Source organism: Rhinolophus sinicus, linkage group LG10 (assembly GCF_036562045.2).
Source record: "Rhinolophus sinicus isolate RSC01 linkage group LG10, ASM3656204v1, whole genome shotgun sequence".
Taxonomy (NCBI): Eukaryota; Metazoa; Chordata; class Mammalia; order Chiroptera; family Rhinolophidae; genus Rhinolophus; species Rhinolophus sinicus.
In genome coordinates this window covers 47,336,136-47,364,073 of record NC_133759.1, presented here as the reverse complement: position 1 = coordinate 47,364,073, position 27,938 = coordinate 47,336,136, and the positions used below count along the sequence as shown (strand labels likewise).

At 55.5% G+C, this 27,938-nt stretch overlaps 3 protein-coding genes across 10 annotated transcripts in view; 2 read left to right on the top strand and 1 right to left on the bottom strand.

Moving 5' to 3' along the window:
• NISCH (nischarin) overlaps window positions 1-6,070 on the bottom strand; it is a 31,910-nt gene extending 25,840 nt beyond the window's left edge. For 4 of the 7 annotated variants that reach the window (XM_074313063.1, XM_019724320.2, XM_074313064.1 and 1 more), the window contains exons 1-3: window positions 5,844-6,059; window positions 3,590-3,673; window positions 2,704-2,886 (exon numbers count right to left, since the gene is read on the bottom strand). In XM_074313063.1, the coding sequence (XP_074169164.1) occupies window positions 2,704-2,886; window positions 3,590-3,673; window positions 5,844-5,939 (363 nt within the window). In that variant the 5' untranslated portion in view covers window positions 5,940-6,059. Of the gene's footprint in view, window positions 1-2,703; window positions 2,887-3,589; window positions 3,674-5,843 lie in introns of all 7 variants that reach the window. The other 3 variants (XM_019724324.2, XM_019724325.2, XM_019724321.2) reach the window with 2 other exon arrangements.
• Window positions 6,071-7,439: 1,369 nt separating this feature from the next.
• TNNC1 (troponin C1, slow skeletal and cardiac type) lies at window positions 7,440-10,508 on the top strand. The gene is made up of 6 exons (XM_019724116.2): window positions 7,440-7,566; window positions 9,079-9,109; window positions 9,324-9,470; window positions 9,744-9,858; window positions 10,080-10,216; window positions 10,300-10,508. The coding sequence occupies exons 1-6, from the start codon at window positions 7,543-7,545 to the stop codon at window positions 10,329-10,331; spliced, it is 486 nt and encodes a 161-aa protein (XP_019579675.1). The 5' UTR covers window positions 7,440-7,542; the 3' UTR covers window positions 10,332-10,508.
• Window positions 10,509-16,320: 5,812 nt separating this feature from the next.
• SEMA3G (semaphorin 3G) lies at window positions 16,321-27,679 on the top strand. Of its 2 annotated transcripts, none has more exons than XM_019724327.2 (16): window positions 16,321-16,504; window positions 18,238-18,398; window positions 18,512-18,574; window positions 18,802-18,921; window positions 19,206-19,296; window positions 19,411-19,527; window positions 19,754-19,899; window positions 20,104-20,218; window positions 20,314-20,383; window positions 20,689-20,833; window positions 21,109-21,340; window positions 21,435-21,526; window positions 22,170-22,211; window positions 22,920-23,148; window positions 23,461-23,600; window positions 24,916-27,679. In XM_019724327.2, the coding sequence occupies exons 1-16, from the start codon at window positions 16,396-16,398 to the stop codon at window positions 25,354-25,356; spliced, it is 2,313 nt and encodes a 770-aa protein (XP_019579886.2). In that variant the 5' UTR covers window positions 16,321-16,395; the 3' UTR covers window positions 25,357-27,679. The 2 variants fall into 2 exon arrangements, with proteins under 2 accessions (XP_019579886.2, XP_019579885.2); XM_019724326.2 differs by having other exon boundaries at window positions 24,913-27,679.
• Window positions 27,680-27,938: the final 259 nt, after the last annotated feature.

Sequence of the window (27,938 nt, the reverse complement as noted above, 5' to 3'; positions counted from 1 at the left end):
AAGTTAAACAGTTACCATCTGACCCAGTAATTCCCCTCCTACTATATGCTTAACAGAAACAAAAACAAATGTCCACACAAAACTTCTATATGAATGCTTATAGCAGCATTATTCATAATAGCTGAAAAGTGGACATAACCCAAGTGTCCCTCAAGTAATAAATGGATAAACAAATGTCCATAAAAGGACTGAAGTACTGATTTATGCTACAATATGAAACGACCTTGAAAACATTATGGTAAGTGAAAGAAGCCAGTCACAAAGACATATATTGTATGGGTCCATTTATATAAAACCATGGAGAGAGAAAGTAGATTAGTGATTGCTAGGGGCAAGGGAGGATGGGAAATGACTGCTAATGGGTACAGGGTTCCTTTTTGGGTGATGAATGTTCTGGAATTTAAATAGTAGTGACAGACACACAACTTTGTGAATATACTAAAAACCAGGCAATTGTGCACTTTAAAAGAGTGAATTTTATGGTATGTGAGTTATATCTCAGTTAAAAATACCCACACCTCAGCCAAATAGAGTTCCCTGGGTCCACCCTGTTGAATGTCAGCCCCACAAGAGGTGGAACATGTTGGGAACAATTTCAGAGAGGTCACTGATGGGAGAGGTTAAGAGGAATCCTTCTGTAAGAGCTCCCACCCTGTAGAAATGGCTGACAAATCTTTAGGACCTGTTTGTTAAAACTCATTTGAAGATCTAATCTAGTGGTTCCAGATCACGAGCAATTTCGCTCCTCAGGGGATATCTGGCCAAGTCTGGAGACATTTTTGGTCCCCAGATAACTGGGTGACGGAGGTGTTCCTGGCATCTAGTGCGTAGAGGCCAGAGATGTAGCTAAACAGAGTAAAGAACAGCCCCCACAACAATTACTCAGCCCCAAATGTCAATAGTTCCACGGTTGAGAAACCCTGATTTAATTTAACGATGGGTCAATTAATTTTTTAACACCTTGAATTTATACAACCCAGGGACCTCTTTATAACTGTAATTTCAAACATGTCCATACTGCTCCAAGCAGTAGAGTATGACTCAAACCAGAATCACACGTGGGCCAGCTCCAGGCCCATCTCAGACAAACTATCTCCAAAGAGGAGTCCAGGCCTTTCTATGCTCAGAAATGAGAAAACCTGAGGTAGCCAGCGAGACCAGCTCCTCCAAGACCTGGGTCTCAAGCAATGAATCATACTTTCAAAGGGTGGCTTACCAAGTTTTATTCTTACATAGTTAATCAAAGCTTTCTTAAAGTGTGGTATTTCTTAAAATACTAACCAGTAAAGTTTGTCTGAAAGACTTGTGTAAGAAATGGAAATTTTTCTCACATAGGGACAGAAAATGTAAAAAAAAAATCTACAAAAGGAAACTGCTGCTAATTACATACATTGCTGGTCGATGCTAAATAAAACCCAAAGCATATATACATATTCCATCTGTAACTGCCATCCTTTTTCCCCTCGTGTCCCCACCACCACCCCGAAGCCTAGTGGCCCAACACTAGTGCTATTGCCCAAATATCCAGGCTCAATCTAGCACTCCAAGAAAGGTTCAGCTGTCTTACTCTGAAAACACTTCAAGAAAAGTTATGTTTTAAACACGTGTGGGCCTTTAAGACCACAACCCCGTAATTCCCTTCCTAAAAGGCAAGCCTGAAAAGGGAATGGATTCTTTTCTATCTTTGTCATATAAAGGAAAAATAATTAAATGTAAATTATCTAAAAATCTATCACCCAGAAATAACTACTACTAGTATTTTGATGTATAACCATCTAGAATTTTCCTAGACAAATATATTCATATAGACTCTTTTTTTAATAAAATGGGACCATACTCTACCTACTGTTTTATGGACTGTTCTTTTCATATAGTAATATACTTATTTTCCTCTGTCAACAAATCCACAGCCGCACCACTATTTCCCTAGCAGCACAATATCCAATTATCTGGGTGTATTCTTTTGATTGTTTTAAATCACCTCCTTTTGGGCTTTTGATTGTTTTCAGTGTCTTGCTACAATCCTGGAACGATCACCTTTGTACCTAAATCCTTTCTGCAGTTGCCTGATTTTTTTCCTTAGAATAAATTCTAAGAAGTGGAATTGCTGATTGTTTTTAATGTTCTAGTTTCACACCGCCAAACTTCCCTCCTTGAAGCTTGACGACTCACCCTGTCGCCAGCAGCCCATGAAAGCTGTTTCTTTATCTAGAAGGGAGTGCAGAGTGGCTCCACAACATACACTCCCATCAGAGGACGCTAACCACCCTCACTCACCTTACGTCCTGATGATGCCCAAGATAGCAATATTCTGCCAGCACAGAGTGATCCCTTCATTAGTCTTGAGCTATGAACAATAACTCAACACTAGTCTATGCCAGGTGTTAGCTGTTTCTCCTCTATCTCCATCCATTTGGACAGAAACCTAGCTTAAACACCCAGATGGTTTTTGGCAACCAAAATGCCCTGTAGTGGAGGAAAACCTCTGTATGGCCATAGTCTATCTAATGTAAGGCAGATCTGTCAATGAACATGCTTCTGCCCACATCCCATCCCTGCTAGGGTGATGTTCCTCTGTCTTCTTACCTCTAGATCAAACCCCAGCCCACCTCCCCTCAAAGCTGAGATCTACACTGGTTTGCTTCCTTGAGCTTGGGTGGTTGTGGGTTTATAGGCAAAAGAGGAAACCTGAGAGGAACTTACATAGAACTGAAAATGCAAGAAATGGGCCAGCACTCTGGGGGCCACGCCAGGGAAGGTAGCCAGGAGTGTCTGGAGGTAGACCTCCAAATCCTTCTCCCTCTTTTCCACCAAGCTTCTTGAGTTTTTCCCAATTATCTTTTTGGGCGGAAGCAGATTTTTATCAATCTTCTTCTGTGCAACAAGCTGTAAGAAAACATAAGCATGTCAAGCACAGACCAAGAGGTCCTGTGACTGTGAAGGAGCAAGACTAGGCAGCCTGTCATGAATTCCCCAGCCCCCGTGGCAGCACTACCAGGATTAGTGATCAAACCAGTGCCTCTGGGCTTTGCTGCATTAAGTTCAGTCAGTATCAGAAATACCAATACAATTCCAGACAGGGAGCTCCACCTGGAGACTATGGATGGAGACATTCAAAAAGGCCCCTAAAATCACTATCTTTTCCAAACCAGGACAAAAACCAATCAGGGGAGTGGTCTGTCTTTAAAACACTCAGGCTGCAAATGACCCAGACAAAGGTATCTCTCTCCAAAAGAAAGAAATGGAATCATAGCCAGTTTAAAGTATAGGCTGTGGAATAGCTGTAGTCAGGTCAAACAAGTTCAAACCTGTTCCCTCACTGGGAAATTGTCCCAGCATCTTACATCCAAGCTAGGATTGGCAATCTTAAAATTGAAGTTCAAATATGCTCCTTGCACACCGTCTCATGCTAGGGTTGAAATCCCAGAACCCACCAGTTTTTTTGCCAGTTACATTAATAAACTGGTTTATTAAAGAACAGCATAGGCATGGAGCCTGTTTTGCCCTAAAACTAATACACAGTACAATGAGAACTTGGCCTGAAAGCCCCAAACCCTGAGACTCAGGTCCCCCAGCTCTCAAGGGTTACCTTTTCATGCAGGTCATGGAAGTCACTGTAGCGGTGCTTGACTGTCCATTCATGATTGCCATCAGTGACCTGGATGATGTAAACCTATGAGGGAAAACAGGCAGCCCTTGCCGAGTCAGTAACAAGGAGAGCCCCACCCCGCCCCCAGCAATAGCTGCAGGATACCCAGACCCTCTCAAGCCACAAGACAAAGTTAGGCTGCCCTTCCCCACCAGCCTCTGCACCTGACTCTTGTTGCACAGCAGGGTCCCCTCTAGCCTCCTCCATGGCCCTAGCACTGTATCTGGCAGGCACACAGGATGTTTGTGGCTCTAGCCAACAGAGAGGAACGGAAAAGGTGACTATCATATCAAACCATCTCTTTAGATTTTTACCTCCAGTCTCCTGGTAATTCAATGCCCAATCCAACCTGAGCTGCAAGCAAGGCCATCTCTTCCGAGGGAGGCAGAATAGGGCCGGGTCTGGCAGGGCTAGCTTCTCTGTTGTATGTTTTCCTAGGTGCCCTGCCCGTATCCTGGAAGCAAACCCTATTCTAACCCTTTCAGCTGGATCACAGCTGTGATTTCTGATGCTGAGCCAGTAGTCAAGGCACCAAGAAGCTGATGGATGGGTGGGACGGGAGGATAGTGATGGACTATCAAGCCCTAACAGAAGGCAACATGACTTAGCAGTCAGGGGAATGGGCCTTGGGATCAAGGAAGACCTGAGGTCAACACGTGACTGCCATTGCCTGGCTGTGCTTATGGACGAGTCACTTATATAGGTGACTGGGAAGCCTACGTTTTCTCTGAGCCTCAGTTCTTCCATCTTAAAATCTGGTAGGTTTAAGAATCAAATAAGGTAATGCATGTAAAATGCTTTGTACAGGGCCTGCTACGCAGCAAGTGTTCAATAAAAAGTAGGTGTGTTAATATTCAGTTCAGCACACCCGGAGCCAAATGGAAGGTTGGCCTGGATCATCACATCCCCCACACCCATTCAGAGGAATGGCTTAGCCCTGGCCAATAAAGAGAGCTTTTGGAGCTGACCCTCCAGCTGAATGCTGCCCATGGGTGATTTCCAGCCAGCCATCAGCTTAGAGACCTCAACCCTCATCTGGAGGAGGACCCCTGGTCCTAGTGTCCCGCCCCTCACTGCAGCAAGCAGGGAAGGGGGAGAAAAAATTAATCAACTCAGCTGAAGCCTCCACAGAGAAGCAGCCATTTCTCCAGGGCTGGCCTGTTGCTCCAGGATCCTCCCCCAGCCCCTCTTCCCAGCAAGGCAGCTTCCCTCCCCCTCCTGCCCAAGAAAGGAGAAAGAGCCAGAGGAACGACCCTCAGGAGGAGGGTTAGGATGAGGGCCCAGGGGGTGGGGCGAAGGCAGGGCCAAAGACCCCCACCCTCTGGGAACAAATAATAGGAGGCTGGGAGGTGTTCAGTACGCCCCCACCTCAGGACCAGACCGTGCCAGGCAGCCTACCAGATCCATAGGCCTGGCGTCCAACCCCATCCAGACCCAGGAGGGTTCCATCAGTGCCCTAAACTCTCCTCCCTTTCATATCCTCCATTTCTCCCATAGCCTGGGTGTGTTTGTGTGACTGTGTGTGGGAGGGGCTTGCTGCCCCAACTCGCCCCCAAAGCCATGAAAACACCTAAGGTTCCTGGGTCTTGCATTTTCAGCCCTGAGCAATGCCCCCGTGTGTGGGTTCCACCCTTACCTCTTTCTAGTCTCGGCCTGAACCCCAAGCCGCCGGGCCCCAGACCTGGAGCAAATCTCAACAGCGACCCTAGGTTCCCCAGATCAAGGCCCGGCCCCCTCTCCTCTTTCGCGGCCAACAGGGCTCTGACCCTTCCCCCGATTCCATCCATCAGCGATCCTCTCTTTAATCCCCCTCTTCCCGGACCCCCTCTCCTATCCTCCCAGGCTGGCATCGTTCCAGGCCTAGAGGATCTAGAGGACCCTCCGTCTCGTCTAGACGCCCTCTCCTCCCCAGACCCCCTTTATCCCCAGATCCTCGCCGACCCTAGCCTCCTTTCTGAACACGTACGCCTTCTCCAAAAACCTCCCTGGGCTCCACCCCAGGGCCCTCTTCCTGGACCTACGGGGCCCAGATCCATTCCCCAGAAACCCCTATCCCCGGCCCCCTCCTCGAAATCGCTGGCCCGCTACCCATCCCTCCCGGGTCATGGAACCCAGACCTCCTCCCCAACCCCCCGACTCGGACTCGGGGTTCCAGCCGCCACCCCCGGTTCGGGCACCCACGGCCCCAGCACACCGTATACGTGTCCACAAGCTCAGAGCCCACGACGCGCGCTTCCTTGGCCGGTTCGGCCTCCCGCTCCGGCCCAAAGCTGCGCGCTACAGTCGCCATGTTCCGGGTTTCACCGCCTCCCGGCGCAGACTGGCAGCAGCAGGGGGCGGGGTCAGCGTCCCACCTTCCCCCGGCTCCCACCGTCCCCCGCCTTCGCCGCGCCCCGTGCCGCCATCTTGGCCCCGCCTCCTCCTCTTGTTTCCGCCCCGCCCCTCGCGCATAATTGACAGCAGCCACTCACGGCGCGCGTGCGCAGGCCTGTCCGCTTGCGTCATCTGTATCAGGTTGGTGCCGCCGGTCGCGCTCCTAGCAATCGGGGGGAAACTGAGGCCCCGTGCAGGTAGCTCTGGGCATTACCTTTCGGTGCCCGAGAGGGAAGACAGAAAGCTCCACACGCCCTCGCTACCCGGAGCTAGTCACTGCTCCGCCTGGCTTCAGTTTCCCTCTCCGAAAAAGGGAGGCAGTCATCGCGCTAGCTCTTAGACTCATTCTTTCCAGGCTAGAGAGGGTTGAAGAAGATATGAGCTGTGCGTAGAGCCTAAACAGGGACAGAGTAATTCTGGAGCAGTTCTTAACCTCTCCAACACTCGGAAATCTCTGTTACATGGGCTGCTGGAGAATTGAGTGGGTTAATTCATGCAGTGTCCGGTTCACAAGGCAGGGAGCTGGTGTGGTTTTCAAGACGGTGTTCTGCACGGTGGGCGTGTGACGGTGGAAGGAAGAGTTATGTGCTGGCCATTGGGCACAAGACATATGGTGACCTACTGGAGCTTGAAAGGGGGTGACAAACTAGCCCTGGACCCAGGAACTACAGTGCTGGAATGGGAAGCACAGGCACAGAGATAGAGCCCTAAGCCAGGGGAAGACCTGGACCTAAAAGAGGGAGTAATAGCCCAGCTGTGGAGGGGAAGGAGGGGGAGAGTCTGGCACAGACAGGGTATCTATAGGTGTGTTTGTTGGCTGACTGAGTGCAGCTAACCAAACCCAGAACAGTACTATGTGGAGATGAGGGGTCCGGGTTATGGCTCCTCTGGCACCCCTGGCTGAAGGGCTCCAGACCACTCAGTCCTAAGGTGGGTCAGTGACTTCTTTATCTACCAGTTCATAGCACTGTACTCAGAGCTTACCACTCCAGGCTTCCCTTGGCAGGGCCCTATACTCCCAAGCCTCTCCTTGCATACAGCTGTCCTCCACTGCAGAGTTTAAGACAGGGGCTGCCAAATCAGTCAGACCTTGGCCAAGTCACCACCCCTCCAGGATCCTCAGTTTCCTTATCGGAAAGTGGGAGTAATGTCACCCACCCCCTGATTGGATAGGAGATTGAGCTGCTGTGTAGGGGCCTTGCCTGAGCCCCACTACTTTGCAGCTCCTGTCCTGTCCTGGGCTCATGTTTTCATTCATTCAAGAAAACTTTCCAAGGAGTCCCCTAGAGGCCATGGGGGAACAAAAGGAAAGAGACTTGGTCCTTACAGGCCTTCATCTCCTTGTCCTGGGCAGAGGACACAGGGACTCAGGCCAGTCTGAGATCACCAGGACCGGGGGAGGGGGTGGAGGATGCTCCATGCTGGGGTGGGCTGGGCCGGGAATGCAGCTGGGGCAGGGCTATTTAAGCCCAGGGCTGACTGCCTGGCAACCCCAGCAGCCTGCCCTGTGAGTCGCCGGCATGGATGACATCTACAAGGCTGCGGTGAGGGACTGGGCTGGGTGGACCCACTGGGGGCTCACTCATCTCAGAATGCGAGGTGGGGGAGGGCAAGGTCACTCCAGGGATGTGGTGGGGACCCAGGAGAGGACCCACATACTTTCAGCCCAGGGCCTCAAGGGGATGGTGGGTCTGGTGTTCTGGGTGTTGAAGGGGTTCAGGGACTGGAGAGGATCTGTCAGAGTGGGTAGAGGAGGAGGTCACACCTTGTAGGATCATATCTGTCCCTGTCTCCAAGTGTCTAGTCTGTATCCACATCTGTGGTCTCTCAGCCACATCTCTCTGCCTTTGTGTCTCTGGTCTCTGGAGCTTTGCTTTTCTCAGCTTCTTCTCATCTTTGTTTCAAGCTGAGTCTGAGTCTCAGCCGCTGTCTCCCTGTCCTCACCCACATTTCTGCCCCTCACATTCTGCTTCTCGCACACTCACAATCCCCCCAGTCCCCTCCAGCCCCTTGGCTGGCTGAAGATGCTGTGGAGGGAGGGGGTGACAGGAGTTGTAAAGAGGGGGCTGCAGAGTCAGAATCCTGAGGTAGGGAAGAGATTTTGAAGTCTGAAGCAGGCAGGGAAGGACTGGGCATGGGGGAGAGCTGGGAAGAAGGAACAGAGAACTGGGGCCCAAGCCCCCATCTGGCCCAGCAGGCTCTGGGCTCAACGGCTTAGCCAGGGGTGAGGGCTGGAGAGTGGTTACCTCAAGTCCCTGCAGCCTTCTGGGGTCACTGAGGGGCTTCAGATTCTATTGTATTGGGGTGGGGGGGCTGGTTTGCTGACCTCTCCCTGCACCAGAGACAAGGACATCTGGTATAGACAGCTGTCCCCAAGGGAACCCCTCCCTTAGCCCTGGGATTGTGGTCCCACTCCTCGGCAGGGAAGGGCTATAGCTGGCTCTGGGGGCACCCCTTCCTATCCTGCAGTAGTCCATGGAGCTGGGGGAGCAGCCCTCCGCCTGTGCCCATACAAGGCCTGGCGGGGCTGGGGACTAATTTTGGCTCCTGAGGCACCAGCAGGCCAGGGGGCTAGATAACACTGCCCCACCCCCTGCATGCCACAGTCCCCAGAACAATCACCAGGTTTAACTTTGTCGCCCGTTAAAAATAGCCCAGTGGCCATGCCGGTCAAGTTACAGTGGGTGGCTTTACCTACCCCCACACTGGGTTTATTGTCCCAACCTGAGGGACAGCTGTCCCTCAGGCCACCCAGCTTGGGTTTCAGCAGGGGTCCAATAGGGCACTGAGTGGTCACTAACTATTGTTACTCAGGGTCACCTTGTCACTGGAGGGTTGCCCACCTGTCACCCTGGCCCTGAGCCCAATCTCGGTGAGGCCAGCTCGGTCACCTCAGGGTTTTGGGGGCAAGAAGGGAGGACTGAGGCCTCCACAATGTGACTAGAAAATGGCCCGCCACTTCCTGGCTTCAATCTTCCCACCTGTGGAATGGGTTGGTTTCCTCAACAGCAACTAAAACCTGGAGCCTGAGTCCTGAGACCTCTTTTCCTCTCTAGGTAGAGCAGCTGACAGAAGAGCAGAAAAATGGTGAGTACCCCAACACACATGTAGGGAAACAGCAGGGCCGGGCTGTGGGAACAGGAGGACCCCAGGCTGGAGAACAGAGGCTGGGGTCCCTCTCGTTGTGACCTCAAAGGCTCAGAGGGAAGTGGGCAGATTGGCCGTAGGGGTCTTGCCTTTTGGGGTCCTGGCTGCTGAGCCCTGGCCACTCTGTTCCCCACCCCCCCACCATCGGACACAGAGTTCAAGGCAGCCTTTGACATCTTCGTGCTGGGCGCTGAGGATGGCTGCATCAGCACCAAGGAGCTGGGCAAGGTGATGAGGATGCTGGGCCAGAACCCCACACCTGAGGAGCTGCAGGAGATGATTGACGAGGTGGACGAGGATGGTGAGCCCCTCTGCCCTACAGGCCCCGGACCCATCGCACCCCCAGGTCACTGGGGACCTGAATCCTGTGTCTGCCACTTATTATCCTGTGCTCTTGAAGGAACTGTTTAGCCTCTCTGAGCCTCAGTCATCTCATATATAAAGAGGACATAATGACCACCTTGATTCATGGGGTTGATGTGTGGATGCAGTGAGAAAAATGGGGTCTAGGGTCAAGGGCGATACCAGTCATTCTGACCATCTCTCTTTAATGGCCGTGTCACCTACCCCCCAGGCAGCGGCACAGTGGACTTCGATGAATTCCTGGTCATGATGGTTCGGTGCATGAAGGATGACAGCAAAGGAAAGTCTGAGGAGGAGCTGTCTGACCTCTTTCGCATGTTTGACAAGTGAGCATGTGACCATTGACCTCTGACTCCAGCTCTAGCAGAGCTGGGGAAAGAGAAACAGTCTTGTGACCTCCAGGCCTCAGTCTCCCTTTCTGTGTAATGGGGGAGTGGGATGCACCATCTCTCAGTGGCCCTGCTTCCCTGGGTCGTGGGGTGGGGCTGCCTCTTCCCCTCTCCAGTCCATGGCTCTGAGACCCGCCCCTGCCTCGGACTCACTGCAGAAATGCTGACGGCTACATTGACCTGGAGGAGCTGAAGACAATGCTTCAGGCTACGGGCGAGACCATCACGGAGGACGACATTGAGGAGCTCATGAAGGACGGTGACAAGAACAATGATGGCCGGATCGACTATGATGGTGAGGGCTGATGTACCGGCTTTCCCACTGCCCACACCCTGCCAGCCCCCACCTCTGACCCATGCCTGCCACTCTCTCCACAGAGTTCCTGGAGTTCATGAAAGGGGTGGAGTAGAGGCCGACCCTCTCCCAGAGCTGCCTGTGCCACCTTCCAACTCCAGCTGGGCCCTGGGGTGGGGCAAAGAGCCGGTGTCCCCAGGATGTGAGCCTGGGCTTGTCCTTGACCGCAGGCAATCCCTGACTCCCTCCCCAGCCCTGTCCTAGGAATGCAAATAAAGCCATGCTCCCTGGAGGCCTGGTGTCTGGCTTTCATTCCAGCGGCTGTGGACTCTCTTCGTCAGGGTTACTGGAGCCCTGATGACTTTCGCTGTGCCAGAGCCTGGGCTCTAACCTCCCCAGCACGCCACCTTCTGCGGCAAGGGCTAGGCTAGATCAGTGACTCCCACGCTCCATATCCCGCCTGCCCCCTTCCTATCTATAGTGATTCATCACTTGGAGTCTCTGGTGGCCCAGGAATCTACATTTAACAGGATCCTGGAGGCATGACTTTGGTCAGCCAGTTGGCAGCCAAGGGGTCCTGTATTTGGAGAAATAGCTGCAGCACCCAGCTAGGCCCTGGATGCACTTGGCACAGCAGCTCCAGCTCCATCTTGCTGCAGGGCACTTGTTGGAGGGCAACATCTTGAGCAGGGCACTGTGGGGCCTAGTGGGCCTGCAGCTCTAGTCCATCTGCCACTCAACTTGGATTTCCCACTGGCAACATTGACTCCCAGGGACCAAAGGGCATATCGCCTACTGTAGCTCCTTCACCCATTTGACAGGTGAGGAGCCTGGGGTCCAGAGAGGCACAGAGACCTGTCAAGGTCCTCCAGCGAGTCAGGGGAGAGCAGAGCTGCTTAGCTCCCAGCGTGGGCTCTATCTGATGGACCAGGTCCATATGGGCATAATTTCTAGTTCCTGTGAACCTCAGAGGCTCCAGCAACCTACTTTCCTTCCCTGATAGGACATGGAGGCCCGAGGCCTGGTGGCTCTCAGGTTAGTGGGGGTGCCCAGGCCAGAGCTATAGCAACAGTGACACTGGTCTGGGGGGAGGCAGGTGCTGTAAGGACGTAGAGGTGTAAGCAGTGGTGCTTGCAGGAGGGACAGCTGCCATGTGCCTAGGCTCCCGTCAGAATGTCAGCAGCTGTCCTTGCTCCACCCAGCCACTCCACAGCCTCCCCACCTGTGCCCCAGCCTTAGCATTCCCCAGACAGGCCCAGCATTCCGGAGACAGTCTTGGAATTCTGGAGATGCCTCCAGTGGAGGCCAGCGCCTGCGGGAGCTTCCTGGTCCCTAGAGAGACCTGGGGAGGGAAGAGAAGGAGTCTTCCCAAGGGGGCCTGACTTCGGGAGCTGGAGAACTCAAGGACTTACGAGTGCACCCAAGAAAAATGACATCTCAGGAGAGGAGGCAGGGCCACTGTGGGCAACACCACCAGCCAGTGTAACATTCCATGGTTTAGTCACACCTAACATGTGCCTGGCACAGGCTGGATGCTGGGACCCTTTAGAGAGAGGCCCTAATTTAATGGAATTTACAGTCAACTCAGGAAGACAAAGAGGGAGATGGGAAACCAGCCCAGTGCCGGAATGAGGATTGTAGAGGTGTGGTAGCCATGAGATAGAGTGGTCCGGGAAGGCTTCCTGGAAGAGGTGGCACTGAGCTGAGGCTTGAAGTAAAACACAGGGAACCAGCCATGTGAGGGCATGGGGAAAGAGGCTGGAGCATTGCAAGAGCAGAAAGGCAGTGTTGGGCTGGGAGCTGAGCCTCGGCAACCTTAGGGTGAGATGGCTTTGTGGTTCTCAGCACAGTGGGGCAAGAAGGGTGGAGGGAGGTGAAGGGATTCAGGGCATGTTTGGAACTAGAAGGCTTGAATGTGAGGTGTGAGAAAGTAGGGAGTCAAAGATGAGCTTTCACATCAAGGACGAAGCTGCGATTTCCTGAGCTGTGGAAGCCTGGGGGAGGCACAGGTTCTTGGCCGTGGGGTATTGGGAAGTAGAGGTTTCTTTTCTCCTTTAGATTTTTTTTTCTTCAGTTTCTAACTTTTCATTTTGAAATTCTAGGCTTGCAAAAATAGTACAAAGAACTCCCATTAACACTTTACCCAGATTCCCCAAATATTAATGTCTTAAATAGCCACAGGACAATGATTAGGCCCAGGCCACTACTAACTCATCTGCTGACCTCACTCAAATTTGTCAGTTACCCTACGAATGTACTCTTCCTGGACCAGAATCCAACCCAGGATCACACACTGCATCTTATCATTCTATCCATTTACTCTCCTCCAATCTTTGTCAGTTTCTGTCTTTCCTCATCTTTCGTGACCCTGACACTTTTGAAAAGTACAAGCCAGTTGTTTTGTAGAGAATCTCATGCAATTTGGGTTTGTCCGGGGTTTCCTCCAGATTAAATTCAGGTTACGCATTTCTGGCAGGGTGATCATATGAGAGATGGAGAGTCCTTGGTCCATGTCAAAGTTGAGATGCCTCTGGATAGGACGGTGGGGATGTCAAAGCAAGGCTAGATCTAAGTGAGAGGGGAGAAGGAGAGCTATAAACTCGGTGTCATCAGAATAAGTGCTTCCCCAGGCCTGATCCTGGATGAGGCACCAGAGAGAGAGTGTGTAGAGAGAGGTGGCCCAGGACTGGACACTGGGCATCCCCCATAGGCAGTCTGGGGGAAGAGACGTGATCGGTGAGGTGGGAGAGACCCTGGGTGAGTGAGGGGCCCTAAGAGCCAGGAGGGAAGAAAGGAGGCATGGAGGACAGCTGATGGTTCTGGGGATAAGGATCCTGGAATCCTCTGAGGCCTTGGGCACCAGGACACGAGGGTTTCATCGTAGCAGTAGGATGGGAGCCCGGCTGGACAGGGCCAAAGGAGTAAGTGAGATAAAGGGGAAATGGAGAGTGTGGACAACACTGGTGAAGTTTTACAAATGCTCAGGGAACAGAGAGAAACAGACTGAAGCCAAGGGGAGATGTGAGCTCATTTCAGGAGGGAAATCAGGGAATGGCCTGATTGCTGATGGGAACAATTCAGTGAACATGGAAAAGGAGTGATGTAAGATGCAGGGCAGAGCTGCAGAAGGTAAGTGGCTACAGGCCTCTGGGCAGTGTTTTAAGGGTATGGTATAGCACTGAGCCTGGAGGCAAGCTGGGCGAAGAGAAAGGGGGCTCAAGGCAATGAGGGAAGAATTGTGGCAGTGGGGATACCGAGTGCAGGTCGTGTGTCCAGAGGAAGGGATGTGCTGAATGCTGATACAGCAGGTCATATCCTTACTGGTGGAGACAGAGTATGGGTGGCTGAGCTGGGGGAAGGCAAGGACCAGGACCTGAGAGGCCAGGGGGCACCGTAGGCATGTGGGATCCGGCTGGGCTTGGGAGAGGAGAAGAGAGAAACCCCAAGAGTTAAGCCCTCTGTGAATGAAACAGGAGGATGGCTGGGCCAGCTGTATAGAGGGCTGGGGTGGCTGGTTAGTGCCTTAAAGAAGAGGTTCAGAGGGAGAGAGCCCTGTGGGATTGTCTCAATCTCTCTGTTCCAGAATGAGGTTGGTGGGAGAGGGACTTCCTTCTAAGCATGCCCACCCCAGGATTCTAGCTGGGAGAGGCCAGGCTGTGACCCTCCACATACCCACCTGGTGGCACCTGACGCATCACACACGGATATGCCGCCAAGGGCCTCTAGCTCCCACCAGCACACGGCACTGCACTCCTCTACATACATCACCTAGTTCTGACTGTTTGGTTGCGGTCAGTCTTCTTCATTTCTTTCGGGCTGTCATCCTTTGCCTGGATAGTGCTTCCTCCATGAAGCCTCCCTTGATTTCCTCCTTCAGGAGCAATCACTGGACCATCTCTCACTGCCCCTGCCTCTTCATATTATGGTTGGCTGTTTATTGCTCGCTGCCCCAAGAGGCTGCAGTTTCTCCTGGGTGGCCCTGCTGCCCCAACAGGTCCTGACACAGTGGGCAGCTTTGGGATCTCCTGCAGTTCCCACTTTGTCCATTAGATGGCCCAAGAAGCACGTGGCTTGGCCAATTGACCTGAGAAATCAGGAGCACCTTTGGGTCTATTTTTCATCTACAGTTTGCAAACGTGTCTTTACAGAAGATCCTTACTTTCTTCCCAAATGGGGAAACTGAGACTCAGAGAAGGAGAAGCCCTGCCTTAGGCCACACAACTAGTTAATCTTAGAGTTTGGGCTCCCAGCCCCTACCCCAGACTGTTTTCCTGCAGTGTGGACTGTCCCCCACATTCTGCCCCAGTAGATCCAGTCCTCCCCTGCAGCCTCAGCTGGGGGCCTGGCTGAGCTGAGACCCCCAGGACGAGCTGGCAGGCTGAAGAGTTGTTTGGCCTGCTGCCCACAGCTGGTGGCCACATGCTGTCTGGCTCAGTCCCCAGGCGGATATTGGCCCCCAGCCCGGGGTACCTCTTGAAACATCTCTCCCTGGAGACAGAGGCCGAGGGGCTCTACCCCTCCAAGGGACCAGGATATAATCACCATCATGGCAGCTCCTGCACAAGCACTCCTGACCTGTTTATACTGCCTGTCACACCCAAGGCAAATGGTTCCTGGCCCTGAAAGGAGGAGACGGAGACTCAGAGAGGGAAGGGTCTTGGCCAAAGTTCTCCAGTGGAGTCAGAAGTGGCTAGTCATTGGCCTCCCTGAGCAGCCCCTTACCCAATCCCAGGTCAGCCACCCCTCTCCCCCCTGAGGAGATATATGTATGTATATACACATGTCAGAGGGAGGTGGGGACAGGGAGACAGGGTTCAAGGTCCCTGGGTCCTTCTCATACTGACTCAAGGGGCTGACTTGTTTCCCTTCCAGGGTTGAGATGGGGAGGGGAGGTGGGTTCCTCCCAGCAACCCCAGAAGCAGAAGAGAATCCCAGAAGGGGCAGGGTTGATAGGGTCTGTTCTTAGCCTGTTGTATGGCCTGGGCTTGGTCTTTCCCTCTCTGATGCCCCCAAGTTTCCTGACCACCATCTGAGGGGGCTCAATCTGGCCCATCTGGGAGGCCTAACTTTCAGGAGTTTCTAAAATCCTGGGCGCTCCAATTCTGGCTCAAAGTTGAAATCTTCTCAGCTCCTAGGACCTCAGATTCTACGTATAAGGATCTGGGGTGGGGTGGAGTGGCAGCTGTGTGTGTGTGGGTGGGGACAGGGGCTGCTGTGGGATGGGGCACGGGGAAGTCCCCTCACTTGACTCAGTTTAGCCCCTCAGTCTCTTCTCCTTGTCCCTCTTCTGTCGCTTTCTTGCCCCCGCCCCGTATCCAACGTCAAGGCAGAGTGAGTGGGGGTGTGAGAGCCCCCACTTTGGAGGTATCATAGATATAGGGCCTACAGGGCAGAGGTAGACTCTGGAAGAACCCACCACTCACTGAGTGACACTCTTGGCCCTGGGTCTCTGGGAAGACTTGATGGCTGAGAGACGCAGGATAACGGGAGGGTCCCCTGCCTAGTCAGCTGGGATGGGGCCTGGAGGCCAGACATTCATTTCTTGCCAATCCCAGTTCTGTGAATTATGGCAGACCTCAAGCCTGCACCCAAAACATGGAGCCCCTTGGGCTGGAATGACCCCGCCCCAGGTAACTTGGGCCCTGCCAGGGGAGCTGAGGAGCCAGGCCAAGGCTTCAGGGAGCTGAACCCTCCTGGTATCAGGGACTTAGACCTAGAGGCGGTTTGTGGGGGTCTCTGTCATGGGTGCTACAGGGTCAGGGAGCAAAGGAGAGCCCAGCCAGACCCACACCCAGCCCATCAACCTCTGATCTCTGACTTCCTACCTCCCTTCCAGGGTATCTCCCCCCTTGACATTTTGCTAGAGCCTGGGGACTTGGGTTTGTGGACATTTTTGTGTCAACTACCCACCCGCAGTTGGGAATGAGTCTTCCCAACAGTGAACTGTGAAACCAGCCAATCTGACACAGAGGCATCAACCGGGCCAGTCGGGAAAGAGGGAGCAGCTGCAGGTGGATGGCAAGGGCCCTTGCCCCGCCCTCTTCCTCCGCCTTCCTGGCCCTGGACGGGGTGGAGCCACTGCCTTATAAGTGGCAGGCCTGGCGGCAACAGAACAAACTACAACCAGCAGCAGGACTAGAGGCTGGCTGCTCGCAGCCTCGTGCCCTTGATCCCCCAGCATGGTCCCCTCGGCCTGGTCCATCTGCTGCCTCCTGGGGGGCCTCCTGCTTTGCGGGGGCAGCCCCAGTCCTGGCCCCAGCGTGCCCCGCCTGCGGCTCTCCTACCGAGGTACGGGTGGGTGTGCCCTGTTCGTGTGCATGTCCGTGGGAGCCCCAGACCCTACAGCACACCCAGCAGTGGGGCCCCAGCCAGTCCCGGGCAATCTGTTCTGCCAGCTGGAGGGATGCTGTCACTCCCTGCATAGCCCATGGGAAAGCCTTCTCAGTCATTCCCTGGGATGGTGCTCTGACTGCCACCAGCGGCAGGCGCTGCGGAAGAGGCCGGGGGGAGAGAGACAGGTCCTGCCTGGGAGGCATGGCCAGGGTGGAGGTAGGAGAGACAGAGACACGCAGGAGGAAAACCTGAGGGGGCTGCTGAGAAAAGGAGAGAGACAGAGGGAGACGCTGAGAGACCTTGGTACAGATGAGCAGAGAGCGATGGGGATGGGCAGACAGGGCACGTCTGGAGGTTCTGCACTCAGCCGGGGCTCCTTACCCAGGGCAGACAGCGGGGGAGCAGGCTCCTGCCCTTCTCCTCCCCGCCTGGCAATGGGGCCCCTCACCCTGTCCCCACAGCCTTGCCCCCCATCTGCCTCTTGCAGCCCACTTCCCAATGCTGGGCTTTCCTCCTCCTTCTTCAAAGCAGCCGATGAGGTTCCTCTGCATATCTAACCTGATGGGTTACGCCACAGCTGGCACAGGCCTCCTCTGAATCTGTAGAGATGGTACATGGGAAAAGGTCCCTGAGACACACAGAGTCTTCCACAGAGTCTTCTTCTTGGAGAAGCCAGAGGGGTGATCACCTTTCCCTGGGAGCCCCAGTCCAAGAGGGGAGACCCAGGCTTACTCTGGAGAGTCTGAGCGGGGAGACATGGATCCACTCTGGAGAGTCTGAAAATGGGGCCTGGGGGGAGAATGTGGTTCTGCCCTTGGAGCTTTGGTTTTGGGGGGAAGTCAGGCTATAAGAAAAAGCCCACATAGCGCAAATCCCCTCCAAAGTACTGTCAGCCATGGAGGGCTTCCTGGAAGAGGCTGTCAATGAATTTGGGGATGGAGTGGGTGCTGGGCCAAGGATGACCCCTTGGGCAGGCATAGGATACTCAGCCTTCCCAAGGTGGCCAACACCCCTTCTTACCATATCCTGCTGCCTGCCCCTTGCCCACCCATTACCTCCACCTCCCTAACCCAATCCCAAGGACCTATTCCATCCTTGACTCCTAGGACTAGCATCCCCAGGCAGCCATCCCCCATCCCTAGGGCCTAGGTGGGCAGGGTCTATGGAGAAGAAAATCCTCTTTAACCACATCCCTGGACTAGTGCCTGGAGCTCCGCCGGCCAAACCTGGCCTCTCCCATGCTGGGCCTTTGCCAGGTGTCCCCTCTGCTGGGAATGCTCTCCCCTGCCTGTCTGCCTATACACTGCTCAGGCTCACTCCCCCTTCCTCCAGGCTCTCTCTGCACTTTGCCCAGCTTGCTGCCATAAGTTCTGACAGTAGGGCCATCTTCCCTGGGGGCTGAGTAGAACATAGTGGGTCAATGGAAAGGAGAGGTTAACTGGAAGATCAAGGGGCTAAGGAATGGAGGAATAGGTGGTGGCTGCTGGGTGGGCTGCGCTGGGTGGGGGGGTCAGAGCTCCTGTCCCACCCACCCCCGGGAGCCATTTCCCAGAAGCCCTCCAGCAGCCCTGTGGATGGAAACATTTTCCAGATGTGAGTGTGTGTGGGGTGAATGCACAGCTGGGACCCTCCACCTCTAAACCTTGGCTGAGCAGCGGGCCCTGAACCCCTCCCTTGCTCCCTTGTAGACCTCCTGTCTGCCAACCGCTCTGCCATCTTTCTGGGTCCCCGGGGTTCCCTGGACCTTCAAGCTATGTACTTGGATGAGTACCGGGACCGCCTCTTTCTGGGGGGTCGAGATGCCATCTACTCTCTGCGGCTGGACCAGGCATGGCCAGATCCCCGGGAGGTGAGCTGGATTGCCTGGGGAGAGGGTCTGTCTGAGAGCCGGGCAACTCCAGATGGGGGGTGGATGAAGATACTCAGGCTGCGAGGTCAGGCGTCAGCCGGGTTGTGTTTCAGGTCCTGTGGCCACCGCAGCCAGGACAGAGGGAGGAGTGTGTTCGAAAGGGAAGAGATCCTTTGGTGAGTGCTGTTTGTAGTGACTGCCCCCAACCCTGACCAACACCCCAGAATAGCCTGGGCCACTCCCCAGGGTGCCGGTGCTGGGGGCATTTGAAACAGGTCCCGAGGACTTTCGCAGTCCATGAAGAATGTCAGCCTAGACCCCAGAGTTGATCACCAGGCAGGGCTGAGCCTTGGGCCCCAAAGGAACGGTGAGCATCCCTCATCTCCCGCCCCTCTGCCCCTAGGTGGAGTGTGCCAATTTTGTGCGGGTACTGCAACCGCACAACCGGACCCACCTGCTGGCTTGTGGCACCGGGGCCTTCCAGCCCACCTGTGCCCTCGTGGCGGTTGGGCACCGTGGGGAGGTAAGGCTAGAGCGGGCCCCACAAGGGACTGGGAAGCAGTGACATTCCTCCAGGCTGCCTGAATGCTCCCAATTGAGCCTGGGTGAGGGCAGAGGCTTCAGGGGCCTTGAAAGGCGCCTTTGTGCCAGGGAGCTGACCCCATTGGCAAAGCCCTGAACTGAGGGCTTCTTCCACACCCCCCACCCCACTCTCGAGCTGCCTGTGATGGCCATTGCCTGGGTGGGGAGAGGCTAGTGCTGCTTTCCCAGGTGACACCCCTCCTTCCCTCCTTCCCTTTCCCCCAGCATGTGCTCCGCCTGGAGCCGGGCAGTGTGGAAAGTGGGCGAGGGCGATGCCCACATGAGCCCAGCCGTCCCTTCGCCAGCACCTTTGTAGGTGGGTGATGCCCAGGCCTGGGTGGCCACTGGGAGGATGGGAGCCTGCCAAGGTCTTTGGGAAAGGATGGTAAGTGGGCCCTCCTCCCCTGACTCTGTCCCCACCCTACCCCAGGTGGGGAGCTGTACACAGGCCTCACGGCCGACTTCCTGGGGCGTGAGGCCATGATCTTCCGGAGTGGGGGTGCCCGGCCAGCCTTGCGTTCTGACTCTGACCAGAACCTCCTGCATGGTGAGCCCAGGGGTTTCCTCAAGGCTAGGCTGGCTGGGGTCTGCCCCAGCATTGGTAGGAGATGGGAGAGCTGACGTTGGAGTGGAGACTGGAGGGGCAGCCCATCCCCACTCTACTCCCTGGGACTCCAGCCTGGGGTCCCTGTACCTCTCCTGCTACGCATTGACTTCCACCCATGCTCCCCTGTGAAGCTCCCCCACCAGCTTCCCCTGTCACACATCTGCAGACCCCAGATTTGTGATGGCCGCCCGAATCGCTGACAACTCTGACCAGAATGATGACAAGGTGTACTTCTTCTTCTCGGAGACTGTCCCCTCGCCTGATGGTGGCCCAGGCTATGTCACCGTCAGCCGCGTGGGCCGTGTCTGCGTGGTGAGAGCTGTGAAGGGGCTGTGAGGTTCAGGTCCTTGCCACACCCCTCTTCCCCAACCTGCCCCCACCCTCAGCAGTAGAGAAACTGAGGTGAGGGTGTGAAGTCCGTGTCCCTGCCTCTCCCCCAAAGGGTGAGGGTGGAGGAGCAGGAGCAGGGGCCTGTCCTCTGGGGCCCAGGGTTGACTCAGGCCTCCTGCCTCACAGAATGACGCTGGTGGCCAGCGAGTGCTGGTGAACAAATGGAGCACCTTTCTCAAGGCCAGGCTGGTCTGCTCCGTGCCCGGCCCCGGTGGAGCTGAGACCCACTTTGACCAGCTAGGTAAGGGCATGGCCAGGGGCAGGCCTGGGTACAGGAGTGGGGAGGGCGCAGAGGCAGTGAGTGGGGGACATTGGCAGTGGCTTTCTGTCTCCCAGAGGATGTGTTCCTGCTGTGGCCCAAGACAGGCAAGAGCCTGGAGGTGTATGCGCTTTTCAGCATGGTCAGGTGGGTACACTGCCTCCCTCCCCTGACCCCCCCTCCCCCATCTCTGTATCCTGTATCCTCTGTTGAGCCTCTGCCTTCATATTCTGGCATAGCCATGGGACCCTGCCATGGGACAGAGTCCCTGACTCGGTGACTCTGGCTGTATTTTCTGTCTCTCTCTCTTTACCTTTGCCTGGGTGTCCTTGTTTTTCGGTTTCTCCTGACTCCAGGCACTGCCGCCCTCTGCCCTGCCCGTACAGCCAGGCTACCCCCTTCCTGCCCATGACTGCCACGCTGGCCTGACTGGCCCTGTCTGCCCTCGGCAGCGCTGTGTTCCAGGGCTTTGCCGTCTGCTTGTATCACATGGCGGACATCTGGGAAGTCTTCAGGGGACCCTTTGCCCACCAAGATGGTCCGCAGCACCAGTGGGGACCCTATGGGGGCAAAGTGCCCTTCCCCCGCCCTGGAGTGGTGAGTATCTGGGGAAGAGAGCTGAGCAGATGCCAGGAGGGCTCTACGCTGGGACAGCATCACGTCCGCACGCAGCCCCACAGCAGCTCTGAGCTGGGGCTCCAGAGGGGCGGCAGGGGTGAGATGGGGCATCTGACCCTATTAAAGAGCCTCTCGTACCCCGAGCGTGGTCCTTTGGAGGTTGTTGTGCCCAGGCAGAGGGGCGTGGGAGCAGGCCGGGGTGGGGAATGTGTGAGCCCAGCAGGCTCCAGGTGCTCCCTTTGCTGCTGCTACAGTGCCCCAGCAAGATGACTGCGCAGCCTGGACGGCCCTTTGGCAGCACCAAGGACTACCCAGATGAGGTGCTACAGTTTGCCCGAGCCCACCCACTCATGTTCCGGCCGGTACGGCCTCGGCAGGGCCGCCCTGTCCTCGTCAAGACCCACCTGGCCCAGCAGCTGCGACAGATCGTGGTGGACCGCGTGGAGGCAGAGGATGGGACCTACGATGTCCTCTTCCTGGGGACTGGTGGGTAGACTGAGGACAGCGGCCGTGCCAGGGAGCTGTGCAGGGGCCCTGGCTGCCTCTTTCTCTCCTGCTGACCCCGTCATCTCTGCCCCAGACTCAGGTTCGGTGCTCAAGGTCATGGCCCTGCAGTCTGGGGGCTCGGCTGAGCCTGAGGAGGTGGTTCTAGAGGAGCTCCAGGTGTTTAAGGTGAGTGGGGGACGGGGTGGCTCCCCTCAAGCCCAGTCACTGGGTCCAGGCCTGGATACTGGGAAGCAGGGGCAAAGCACAGGAGATGGGCCCATCTTGACTGAACTTGCAGCCAGTGAGGAATGAAAATGATGACATTCCCCACTGCAGAGGCCCTGCTGATGCTTCTGAATGGATGAGGGACCTGGGGATGCAGTCTGTAAGCTGAAAGTTGGGGGACCCAGGGAGGGATGGCCACGGTGAGCACCCCTTGACAAAGCTCTGACTGGCTCAAGTCAGGGGGTGACTGAGAAACTAAGTGCCCAAGGGGTTCTGTTGGCCCCTCTATAGAATCAGACGGGTGTATCTGGGGGATGGCTGTGCCTTCAGACGTGGGATGGTGATTTGGGACAGCTGCTTCATTGCTGGGGAATAGGGCTGTGGGAGGAGACATTAGGGATTTGTGCTTTTAGCCGAGCCTCCTGCTTGGAGGCCAGCCAGGGCAAGGCGACCTTTCTTGTAACCTGACCCCTGGGAAAGACTGGCCTTAGCTGCCAGGACATGCACTGACCAAGGCAGGGGCTGAAGGATGCTGAAAGCAGGAATGCAGTGGAGGGCTCGCTCCACACCCCCATCCCCCACTGAGACCCTGCTCCTTCCCCAGGTGCCCACAGCCATCACTGAGATGGAGATCTCTGTCAAAAGGGTAAGAGCAGCTATGCCTCTCCCCACTGCTCCTTTTTCCCCTTCTCTGGCCCAAAGCCTCCTGAAGCCCTGCTGCTCTCTGCTGGAAAGCCCCTGCAGCAGGCCCTGGGTTGCCTGATTGGGCCCTGCTAAGAGGGCTGAGAGTCTAGCTGGGAGCTGAGATTCCCATGCATTAAACCAGTGGGCAGTGGGGAGCCCTGAGTAAGTGAGGCTGTGTTCAGGTAAGGGGAGATGCACAAAGGTTGGTGTCTTGGGAGAGGCAAAAAATGTGCTTGAAAACAAAACGCAGATTTGAAATCAAACAGGGGAGCCACTTCTTAGAGACCTGTGCCCTTTCGCAAGTGGCAGATACCATCTCCCCCAGTTTATGTGCCCAAGTTTATCTCTGGTACTGGGATTGCTTAAAACAGGGTGCACCTCTAAGGCAAGTCAGGATAAAGGCCATTGAGGTGGAGGGCAAAGGTCAGCAGTAGGGAGAGCCTGGAGTGGCCCTTTAGAGAAAAGATCTTGCATCTGCCCCTTCCCCTGCATGTCTTAGCACAGGTGTATAATGTGTGGGTGATAAACATTTTGTTTCTGTGAATGCACTCAAGAGGTTCTGGAAGATAGCTTGCAAATGGCAGGGATCTCAGGAAAGCCAAGGGGCTGCAAGCCCACCTACTTCTGGGGGAGCCCAGGCTCAGCAGGCTCTGCGTGTATCCCTCCCCAGCAAATGCTGTACGTGGGCTCGAAGCTGGGTGTGGCTCGGCTGCAGCTGCATCAGTGTGAGACTTACGGCAGTGCGTGTGCAGAGTGCTGTCTGGCCCGGGACCCATACTGTGCCTGGGATGGTGCGTCCTGCACCCTCTACCGGCCTGGCACCAGCAAGCGCCGGTTCCGCCGGCAGGATATCCGGCATGGAAACCCTGCCCTGCAATGTCTGGGCCAGAGCCAGGATGGTAAGTGGCAACAGGCATGGGAGTGCCCGCTGGGCTCTCACAAGGGTCTAACTCACTCACCCCTGTGGCCTGGGCTCAACCCTTGTGAAGCAGGGCCTCAGACTGGTCATGTTGTAGCAAACAGTCCTCAGTTTCCCTATCTGCGCATCTCCTACAGGGTATGGGTATAGGATTTTTGGACAGAGTGACTGGCTTGGGTATTAACAGACACCTAGGTCCCTGTCATACTGGTGGGGGTTCCTGGGCTGTGGGAGTCAGCTGGCCCCAGGGGCCCATAGTTCCTAAGCTGAGCCCACCTCCACCTCCCTCCAGAGGAGGCTGCAGGACTCCTGGCGACCACCACAGTCTACGGCACGGAGCACAACAGCACCTTCCTGGAGTGCCTGCCCAAGTCTCCTCAGGCAGCTGTGCAATGGTTCTTGCAGAGGCCGGGGGACCAGGGGCCTGACCAGGTGAGCGAGGACCCTGCCTTCAGTTTGCTTGTGTCCTGAGGTCACATCCCGCCCTGAACCCCCAAGTCCTGAGCCCTAGGAAGGGGCTCTGAGGGGAACCTGCCAAGATCGACTAAAGAAAAGTGTGTATTAGGCCCCTGAGGTACCTAGAAGGAGGTGCCCCTGCCCCTGTCATCTGGGAACGCCCAGGCCAGATATGCCTGGAACTCGTCCAGTGACAGGGAGCCCACCAACTCCCAAGGCACTGAGCTGAGCCCTGAAAGGTGGGTAGCAGAGAAGGAAGAGAGGCAAGGGGGTCTGGGTGGTCACGAAGTCCCCTACGCTTACACATATGGCTCATTTTGAAGGGATTTTTCCCCAGGGGTTCTTGGTCCTCCTGTGCCCCAGGCCTGTGCTCCTGGCCTTCACTGCCCCCTTCCCTGGCCCCCCACTTCCTCCCTGGAGTCCAATTGCTTACCCAGACCCTCTTCTCTCCCATCTGGGAAGGTCTGTCAACCCGAGATGGCTTCAGTCTGGGGCCTGAGGATAGGCGTGGGTGTGTAGGGTGAAGAACCATTCTCAAGTGCTCCCACAGGCAGGGAAGGGGAGGGAGTGGGTTGATTACAGGAGGGGCTCTCCTTCCAGCTTGGGAACTGGGGGAGGCCAGCCTTGGGCCAGCTGTTGGGCTGGGTACTGAAGAGACTCCCCCAGGGGCCAGGGGCAAGGGGAGCAATGAGATGAAGTTACATAGCACTAACCGCCCAAGCAGGCCAGCCTAAAAGTACAGACATACAGACTAAAGCCCAGACAGCAGCCGAGCCAGAGACTAGCTGGGTCAGAACAGCACTCCCCTCCCACACGGTGATGGGCACTTGGCCTGCCTCTGGCTGTGGCTGTGGGCCCTGCACTGTGGTAGTGAACAATACAGACCATGTATAATAGAATTGAGGGGCATTCTGGGGCTGAGGTTACAGCTGCCCACTGAGTTAAAGCCCATAAGTACCCTCTGTTCACTGGGAATGTGTGGCAGCCCCTCCTCCAAAGCCACGATAGGTGCCCCAAAGCTCTGAGTAGGGAGAAACCCGTCAACCAAATCTTTGAAAGGCCCCCTCTGCAGGCCATGTCCTGGGTTATGGGAAGGTGAGGCCCAGGCTGCAATCAGGAGAGGCTGAGCCTGGCGAGCTGCTGCTCCCATCCTGGGAAGGAGAGAATGGGTGAGGGGAAGCGCCCGAGTACTGGGCCCTGCAGTGGCAAATCTGGAAAAGCAGGGTGCAGAGAAGTTGGTGGTGTGTGCCCTGCTCCACGGCCCCCTCACCTCCTCCCTTGGGTCCAGCAGGTGAAGACAGACGAGCGGGTCCTGCAAACAGAGCAGGGGCTGCTGATCCGCAGGCTGAGCCGCCTGGATGCCGGCACCTACACCTGCACTACGCTGGAGCACGGCTTCTCCCAGACAGTGGTCCGCCTGGCTCTGGAGGTGATCGTGGCCGCACAGCTCAACAGTCTGTACCCCAAGGGGCCGAGGCCAGAGAGGCCCGCTGCCCAGGGAGGCCTGGCCTCCACCCCACCCAAGGCCTGGTACAAGGACATCCTGCAGCTCATCGGCTTCGCCAACCTGCCCCGCGTGGATGAGTACTGCGAGCGCATGTGGTGCTCCTCCCGGAGCCGGAGCAAACAGGCCAAGGGCAAGAGCTGGGCGGGGCTGGAGCTGGGCAAGAAGGTGAAGAGCCGGATGCAGGCCGAGCGCAACAGGACGCCCCGGGAGGTGGAAGCCACATAGAAGAGGGTGAAGGAGGGTAAGGTTGGGATGGGCCAGGGGGCCCAGCATCAGTCCCCGCCGGTGTCTCCCACCCACCCAGCCAGGCCATAGGAGGCCAGCAGACCTGATCACCTCTCAGATGGGAGTCTCTGCCCCCCCAAACCCCTACAAGGTCCCCACAGGAAAGGCTCGGGGCCTGATGGAGGGATGTGTCTAACCTCTGCCCCACTCTGCTGTCAGTTCCAGTTGGCGCCAGCACCCTCTGGCCACTGGCAACCCCAATGGGCCTGCTATTTGTTTTCAGAGGTGGCCCCCAGAGCACATTTCCGGTTGTGCCCAGAGGGGAGAGAGCTGGGTGGTTCTTTCCCAGCTGCAGAACAATGGCCTTTCTGAGTGAGCTTAGTGTGGGTGTGTGGGTGCATAAGAGGAGGTGTCTGGGCAGGGGGCCCTCAGGCAGCCAGAGGAAGGTAGGCATTGCCTCTAAGTTAGTGCCCGTTAAGAAGACCTATACTGACTGAGTTTGGGATGGAAGGTAGAGGTGCTGAGAAAGTGGGATAGCAAGACCCACCCTCCCACTTTGTGCCCTGATATCTTGGTGGTCACCCTTCCACCACCCACTGCCTCTTCTCTATCTCATAATCACAGAAATGTAGACTGCTAGAGCACCCTGCAACCTGGGGGTGGGCTGGCCCTCCAGTCCTACTTCATAAACCGAAGGGGCTTCATAGCTGACTTCCCTTCCTCAGGCCCCTGAGCTGCAGGCCAGGTTTCCTGGGAAGCCCACCCCTCCTATGGGATGCCTCCTCTCCACCAGCAGGGTCTCCATGCTGATGAGCTGGGTGAGGGTGGATTCTAGGAGAATGTCATCCCCACCTCTGTTGACTAGAGATGGGGACAGGAGAACTGGGGAGCAGTGGGCCATCTTTTTCAGAGCAATGCAAGCACTCCCATAGCCTGGGAAGGTGGGAATGTGGCAGCTCTAGAGCAAGCTGCAGCTGGTGGGCAGGAGCAGGGGTAGGGCTGCGCCTGGGGACACAGAGGACTGAGAGGCTTTTGAGATGGAGAGAGGGTAGGAGACCCAGCTATGGGACCCAGGAGCAGGCATGCTCACGGACTCAAGATGGCATCAATTAGTTCAGCAGGCACAGGGAAGGCCAGATGTTTCCCACCCTGGATCCTTTGGTTTCTGCTAAATAAGGGTTGGTCATGGATGATGGATGATTCATTTATGAAGCTTTTGTTTCTTTTAAGGAGAAAAATATAGGGAAGAAAAGCTGCTAAGAACTGGAGGTCCTGCTGGCTCTTGGGGCTGAGGCTTAGGTGGCCAGAACCCATTCTGTCTGGGTGTGTAGGGAGGTGTTTTGCCACCAGCAGTAATGTCTTTCTTGGGCTGGGGAGCCCACAGGGGTGGGAGGAGGACTGAATGAAAAGTTGTTCCCAGTTTGTATATGAACGAGCTAGTGACGCACAAAACTGGCAGGAAGGAGACAAGAGCATCAGGTTTGAGATTCCCTCCATTAAAAATCCAAGATGAAGAAAGGAAGTAAAAATAGACAAGAAGCAAAACAGGACTTCCTGCCCCATTGAACTCAAACCCAGACTATCTGTCTTGGCTCCTGTAAGTGCTGCCCCCACTAGTCCCAGCTGGGATCTGAAACAGGGATCCTTCCCTCCTGTGACTGCACAGTAAGTGAACCAGAAGCACTGAGGTGAAGCTGACAATGCCTGGGGAAGCCGTGGCGTGGGGTCGCTATGGCTGGGCTGTCAGCAGGTAGAAGAAGAGGAGAGGAGGACTGTGGGCTAGAGGAGAAAAGGGAAGGGAATAGAGAGGCCGTGGAAGAGGGTGAGGACCGAGCGCAGAACCCCAGGAAATGGGTCAGAGCCACAGCCAGCTCTGCCCCTCTGTCCCAGGGAAATGACCAGGCCCCTCAGTGCCCTGTAGGCTGGACCCAGGCATGATTTCCCAGGCAGGGTCCTCTGGGGAAGCTACTCTGGAAAATGGAGGGGGGAGGAGCTCAAAATCCTCAACAATGAACACCTGCACTTAGAAAACGATGGACACTTCTACCAACTCCCCACCCTCCCCACCCCCATGGTACTGTGTGTTAGTAACTCCTGGAAACGCCGCTATGTGTGAATTCTATTTTTGTATTCATATGTTGAGATGGGTCTTGTGGTTCCCCCGTTTTCAGAGCACACTTCCTCTAATTACTTTTGTTATTCTTATTGTCATGACCGCCCCTGAGCTCTAGTGAGGATAGCAGAGTCCACCGCACAGAACATACAAGGAAAGAATGAAGTTAATATTCACACCACATAATTACATCATTCTTGTATCTGTGTAGTTCTGTACTGAATTGACTGATACCATCTGTGTGAACTGGAAATGAGGAGCCTTCCCCGTCCATTCCACAAGGGAGAAGGCCACCCTAGGTGGTTTTTCCAGGAGGGAGGATGGGCACCAAGGGAAGGAAGGAGGCAGAGGGCGTTGTCTATGAAGCTGAGATTGCTCATTAAATTAGGAAAATCCTGCCTCTTGGGCTTCTGAGAACGAACTTCTTGGAACTTCAGGAGGATTTTGAGCCAGGAAAAAAACACACACA